Source organism: Gekko japonicus, unplaced genomic scaffold (genome assembly GCF_001447785.1).
Source record: "Gekko japonicus isolate JY-2015 unplaced genomic scaffold, Gekko_japonicus_V1.1 scaffold1094, whole genome shotgun sequence".
Classification (NCBI taxonomy): Eukaryota; Metazoa; Chordata; class Lepidosauria; order Squamata; family Gekkonidae; genus Gekko; species Gekko japonicus.
In genome coordinates, this window is record NW_015160871.1 from 184330 (window position 1) to 191465 (window position 7136).

The 7136-nt window shown below is 45.3% G+C and overlaps 1 protein-coding gene across 1 annotated transcript in view; it reads right to left on the minus strand.

Moving 5' to 3' along the window:
- Window positions 1–6679, minus strand: part of NPFFR1 (neuropeptide FF receptor 1) — a 54359-nt gene extending 47680 nt beyond the window's left edge. Inside the window, exon 1 of the mRNA XM_015422370.1 lies at window positions 6409–6679. Coding sequence (XP_015277856.1) covers window positions 6409–6598 — 190 coding nt within the window. The 5' untranslated portion in view covers window positions 6599–6679. The remainder of the gene's footprint in view (window positions 1–6408) is intronic.
- Between the last annotated feature and the right edge of the window lie 457 nt (window positions 6680–7136).

Here is a 7136-nt window from a genome sequence, read left to right on the forward strand (position 1 = left end):
TATTCCGGTTACCTTTTGACTTCCTACTTTAGCATTCCAGTCCCCTATGATGAGGAGGACATCATTCTTTGGTGTTAGTTCTAGGAGGTGTTGTAGATCTTCATAGAACCGGTCCACTTCAGCTTCTTCTGCATCAGTGGTTGGGGCATAGACTTGAATTACTGTGATGCTGAATGGTTTGCCTTGGAATCGGACCGAAATCATTCTGTCATTTTTGAGATTGTATCCCAGGACTGACTTTTGCACTCTCTTGTTGACTATAAAGGCCACACCGTTTTTTCTATGGGATTCCTGGCCACAGTAGTAGATATAATGGTCTTCTGAGTTAAATTTGCCCATTCCTGTCCACTTTCGTTCACTGATTCCTAAGATATCGATGTTCAGTCTTGCCATCTCATTTTTGACCACGTCAAGCTTACCTTTGATTCATAGATCTTACATTCCAGGTTCCTATGCAGTATTGTTCTTTGCAGCATCGGACTTTCCTTTCACCATCAGACACATCCACAACTGAGCTTCCTTTCGGCTTTGGCCCAGCCGCTTCACTCTTACTGGGGTTACTTGTACTTGCCCTCTGCTCTTTCCCAGTAGCATATTGGACACCTTCTGACCTGAGGGGCTCATCTTCCGGCGTCATACCTTTTGATACTGTCCATGGGGTTTTCTTGGCAAAATTCCTGGAGTGGGTTGCCATTTCCTTCTCCAGGGGATCACGCTTGGTCTGAGTTCTCTGCTGTGGCCTGTCCGTCTTGGGTGGCCCTCCACGGCATAGCCCACAACCTCATCGAACCACGCAAGCCCCCTCGCTACGACAAGGCAGTGATCCCTGTGGGGGATAAATACAGGTACTTAAATGCAAATGCATACCTCCGCATAAGGCCAGGCTGCAGGAGAGGGGACAGTGAACCAGGATGTCCCCAGGTGCAAATCTTTCGTCTTCCAAAAACTCGGGAGATGGCAGTGAAATTGGTAGTAAAGCCACCACCTCTCAGCCTCACTTACTTCTATGTCATCACCAGCAATAAAGGGAGAGTACGGGCTGATTCACACATTATGTGTTCCCCCATGTGGACTTTTGACAGACATATTCTGGGAGTTCGTCACTGGGAACTTCCTTTCCTGGAGCACCCAAGCCCAATTGGATTGGGGCCTTGGCACATGAGAAGAAGGGGTGTAAGCCTTCGTCCCCTGCACCAATTTTCCTGACCTGGAATGGCCCCAGGGGCCACTGTTTGCCCACTGGGGAAACATACCTGTTCTGATGGCTTTACATGAGTTACCCCAGTGTGGAAAACAGTAGCACCCTGGGGCCTTTTCAGGTCAGGGAAGGAGCCTGCGGTGCCTGGAAATTAGTTCCCTGCAGGAAATTCTGATCAAAAGTTCTTGTGGCTACCATGAGGCCTCTGTAGTGTGTGACTCAGCCCTTAAGAGAGACCTACATACAGGGTTATTGTACCGACTTTTGAATATGAAGAGCTTTGAACACTCCAAAATGGGATAAAAATGATGTGTCTTAACACTGTGTGCTTCTACTGGCCAAAAATGTGGTTTCTGCTTTAATGATCTATCTAACCTGCTGCAGAAAAATGGAGCTAAGTTTACAGCGCTCTCAGTGAAGTGAAGGATGATGACTTAGCTTTTCGAGAAATAATCTTGTTATGCTTTTACATTGACAAGTGTTTTCCATCAATCACTGTCTGGCACTTATCTTTCAATGACACACTGATACTCAATATAAACAAATTAGATGTGGAAAACAAAGAAACCAGAGTGTGTAGGGGAAGGATTTTTACCTCCCAGCTTAAAGGCTGTGGGAATTCGTCAGAAGAATTTCAAAGTGGGAGATTCCAGGGATAAAGAGCCTGAGCTGGGATTCATATGCAGAATCTGATACAACCAGACTTAGATTCAACAGGGATTTGGGATGGTTAGCTCATTACAGCAAAGGCTGCAGAGGTTCCAAGGAGGGTTTGAAGGCAGATGGGCAAGATCTGGGAATAAACGTTGCTTGTAGCGGGGGCAGGGGGGTGCACTATGCATTCAGCAGCTAACCTCCCTCCGAGGCTGGACCAGATATTCAAGGATTATAAATTAACTAGCCAGAAACCACCCTTTCAGGTGGGAAGGCAGCATGGTATAGCCCAGTCTCATCAGATCTTGGAAGCTAAACTGGGTCGGTACTTGGAAGGGAGACCACCAATGAAGACTCTGCAGAGGAAGGCCAGCCACCTCTGCTTCTCACTTGCCTTGACAGCCCCCTCACTGGGGTCACCATAACTCAGCTGCGACTTCACACACACACACACATGCTCTTTCATGTTCTTTTATTTTACTTAGCTGTACCTAGATCTGCCTTGTAGTTACCCAGTGAGTTTGTGCTTGGTAGTTCAAGTTGTTTCGCTAAGGAGCCTTGCACATTCCCTTCCCCATGGCCTAAGCTGCTCTCCAGCCCTCTTGGGGGCTGTGTCTCTAGGTGGCTCCAGGTGAGAAGGGTTGTTGTTATTATCGTGTGGCATTGTGTGTAGTATAGCCAGGAGATCCGAAGATTGTCTGGCAGCTTTAAGTTCTAACTCAGTAGCACCTTAAAGACCAACAAAATTTGTGGCAGGTTATGAGCTTTCGTGAGACACTGCTTACTCCTTCAGATACAGCTTGAACGTGAGTCCATCTATCCTGTCTACTGGAAAGTGGAGTTATTTCAGATGCCAAATGACATTAGCAGGAAAATGACAATAGAGGGTGTGATTGGATTAGATGTGATATGCAGTGAGGTAGCAGGCGTGGAAAAATCAGCATTGGTAATGAGACAGGAAACCTAGGTTTTGATTTAGTCCAGGAGGATGTATTGTCTTGAGCGTCATTATCAGTTGCAATTCAGCAGTCTCACTTTCTAATCTCCCTTTGAAATTCCTTTGTAAGAGAACTGCTACTTTTAGGTCAGCAACTGAATGTCCTGGAAGGTTAAAATGTCCCCCCACTGGTTTTTGAATGTTGTGATTTGTGATGTCAGACATGTCCACTAATTCTTTGTCGGCGGGACTGGCCTGTTTGTTCAATGCAGAAAGTGGAAGGGGCCGATGCTCCAGCTATTATTTTTGCTAAAGCAAATGAACATGACCACCCCTCTTTCCAGTTAGGGTTTCCAAACAGATGCTGTCCATTGAAATGAACGTGCCTGTTTGTGAAACAAAGGGAGGGGGGAGCCTGCTATACACTGAAAATACCAACAATAGACAAACTCTGATGTGCCACTATGCCCAAATCCTAATCTGAAAGGACTGTTTATAGAGACAGCAGTGACAGGAATTAGTCACGCTCTTTCAATTTTCTGTCATTTCCCACCCCCTCTTCCACTGTGACAAGGATGCTAATGCTTGTGAAATCTGAATTTGCAGCATCCTGTTTGGACTGTTCACTGCTTGCTGAATATTCACTGTTAATCTTAGAATCCAGAATACTGAGATTTACAGTTCAGGTATTGCCCTCTGCAGGGTTTTTACCATAATTGGTAGACAGAGGCCAGAAAATAACAGATTCAGTTTGTGCAAGATACATCTAAACTGTAACATCAGTTGATCATACAACATAGTCTGTCACTTTCACGTGGAAATCCTCCATAACGTCATTTGAGACAAAACATTAAAATGGCACCATAGATCCCAAACTAAAACATGGAATTCCTGCCTACAAGCCTCTGCTCACTCATTTTTCTTGACGCTATGAATTATCTCTAGAATAAACCAAGCTTGAACTCTCTCTAGAAGCTAAAATGATTAAACCAAGGCTATTGTACTTTGGCCACTTTATGAGAAGCCACTGGAAAAGCCAATAATGCTAGGAAAAGTGAAAGGCAGCAGGAAAAGAGCAAGACCCAGCATGAGATGGATTGACTCAATCAAGACCCTCAGTTTGCAAGACCTGAGCAAGGATGTTTTGGAGATCATTAATCCATAGGGTCACCATTAAATCAAAAGCGACTTAATAGCACTTACACACACACACACAAATTATCACACCCTGATAGGATCTTCTTCAGCCTCAGTCATTACAGCTTAACATGCCAGATGGTCTCTGATATTGTTTGGCCATCCTCTTTCCCCAGGCCTCAACTCAGACTCAGGATCTCATGACCTACGGATGGGCTCCACGGAAAAGTATCGCTGTCTGAAGCAGTCTGAACATTCAGGCCATAAACTGATGCTGAAACAACTCAAGCTTTTGTTTAGCACACACTAACCAAAAAGCAATACAATACAGCTGAGGTAATCACTGTTTAAAAATGGCAGGAAACCGTGTGGAGAAAAGGAAGGTTACGCTGTAAAGAACTGAGTGAGAGCAGCCTTGTTAGGAACCTAGATGTGTCTGTTCTGTAGATGTTGGAGTTTGGTCACACTTAGAGCCCAGCTATAATGTGGGAGGAAGAGACATCAGCTCAGTGTGAGTGCACTGCCAGAAAGATTTGCTGGAGTTCACTTTTCTCTCATCTGAACATTAAAAATACCAAGGCCTTAGATGCTGTTCCTTCACACCACTGACCAACAAGAGGGACATCACCTGAAGAGGAACACTGGGTACCTTAATTTTTATTTTATGTATTTAAATTTATAACCTGCCCTCCCCGTGAATGGGCTCAGGGCGGCGTACAGATGGGGCCAATGCCCAATACATAAAACATTAAAACTGAATTTTAAAAATATTCAGTACAACATAAGTGCTCTCCACAACAACTAACAAGGGAACAGATGACGTCATCAGGATGGTATCCTTAGTGGCCACAGCTCCACGCAGTACCTAAAGCATTTTTCCTAAAGCATGCTTAGAATTCAGGACTGAGGTATCTGATATGCATTCTCTGAATGTCTTTCTAACTTTGCAAGCAGAAGGAAGATGGTTAAATCTGCCTACAACCCTCTTGGAACTGTTCTGGCGTGGCAAATATTGGGGGTAAACAGGAAAAACAGTTGATTTCCTCTGTTTCTCCATGTCATCTCCACTCAGCATCAACAGCAGGTCCTTAAACAGGTTCAGCTTTATTGATCAGAGCAAGGTGAAGTCATCTTAAACTCTTTGAGTCAGGAATGAAGCATACAAAATGGCCATAATAATTATAGTGGGTTCATACAACACCCCCTGACACCTAGGAGCCAATAAGCAATTAATGTGGAGTGCAGGGAACTGGTTAACGGTTCATAGGTGAGTGGGAGACAGCAGAGGCTTCGCACCAGAGTGATAAGTGTTCAAGGCCAATGGGTAGATAAGAGAGGCAGAAGCGAGAAATAGCTGCAGAGCATTACACATTCCAGAGTCAGGGAAAAAACACCATGGCGGGCTACCTGACACTCCATCTCCTCCTTCATGGATCTTGTGCATCCTGCCTATAGCAGGGATATCTATAGAGGTTTTAATTGGAGTTTCTGCACCCATCAATCCATCAGCTGTGAGTTCAGCAACTCAACTGTGTTGGGAAGGACTTTTTTTCCCTCTCAATGTTCTTGGAGGATGTGGAATGGTATAGTATAGTATAGCCCAATCTCATCAGATCTTGGAAGCTAAGCTGAGTCAGTACTTGGATGGGAGACGACCAAGGAAGACCTTGAGGAGAAGAGTCAATGGCAAACCACCTCTGCTTAATCACTGGCCTTGTGACTCCTATGGGGTCACCATAAGTCAGTTGCGACTCGACAGCACTTTACACCCACGCTATGTTCTTGGGTTTCCCTCTGCTCCTTCTGAGGTGTCTGATGCTGCCAAAATTAGATGCAGGATATTGCATGAATATACACCATTTTAGACTGCCTTTGGCAAGCCTTACTAGATGTTCAGTGGTCACTTTAATATGGGGTTAAGTCTGACTTAACCCCATATTTGGGATCACAAAGAGGGTTTTTTCCCCTCTTCAGAGTCAAATTGTCCAGAGATCCTGTGAGTGTCCTGCTTTTCCCAGTGACACCCTGACTATCCTGACTGAGCTGCATCATGTCAAGTATTTGCACTGCCTTTGCTGTGCGTTTGTTGTTCACCAAATACCAGATCTGGCAAGCCTGGTAGAGCCAAAACAAGGCAGATGTACAAACGTGGCAGGCAGGTGAGCAGGCAAATATTTGGAATGGCAAACAGGGACACAGGTCTGGAGAGAAGAAAGTCAAGGGAGCAGCCTGAGGACAGCATGGCCTTTACCCAAAAGATGAGCTGTTATTGAAACACCACTTCAGGCCTTCCAGGCCCAGATGGAACCCTAATAGGGTGTGGCTTCATTTCACACCTGCTTGTCTGGTGGGCACAGAGATTATGGTGTTAATCACTTGTAGATCAGTTGATGTCATAGTCCTAATTACACTTGGGACTCTTCTTAGCAAGTAATTTTGCTTTCCTGTTTTGCACTTTGTATCTGCCTGCTCCTTCACTCACCTGTAATGAGGTTGTCCACAAGGGTGGTCGGCATGCAGAAGATCCCCACCAAGACATCACTGATAGCCAGGTTGAGGATGAAGATGTTAGTGACAGTTCGCATCTGCCGGTTCTTCAGCACAATGAAACACACCAGCATGTTGCCCACCATGCATATGAAGAAGATGAAGACGTAGGCAATAATGAACATGGCGGCCACTGGGGAAGAATGCTGGTAGTAGGCAGAGAACGTATAGTTCTCCTTGTAGAGTGGGCTGTGGCTGTCATTCTTAGGGCTGCTTTTAGAAGGGGAGAGAGTGTCATCTAAGATAGGGGAAGAAAGAGAAGAAAGATCAACTTGTATTGCGTTTGAGATATCACAGTATTTTTTTATATCACTTACTACCTGGTCCTCTTATCTGGAGATGCTAGCGATGGAACCTGGGAGCCCCCGCATGCCAAGCAGACGCTAGAACACTGAGCTGTGGCCCCACCCCCTGAGCAATCAGGGTGCGGAAGTGAGGCTGCTTTTTGTCCAGGTAGTATCAGAGACCCCTCCCCCTGCACCAGCTCTCCCTTGCTTTGTCTCTCATCTCACTCCCTGCACAGTCTGGTCCAAACACTTCCCTCTTCTCCACCTAAGGCTCCTGACTGGCCAGGAAAGAAAAGCCCTGTCCCTTTAACAGAGGCTTAGTGGGCAGAAATGGGCAGATGAAGTTTATTTTATGTTATTTACAAAATTTATATCC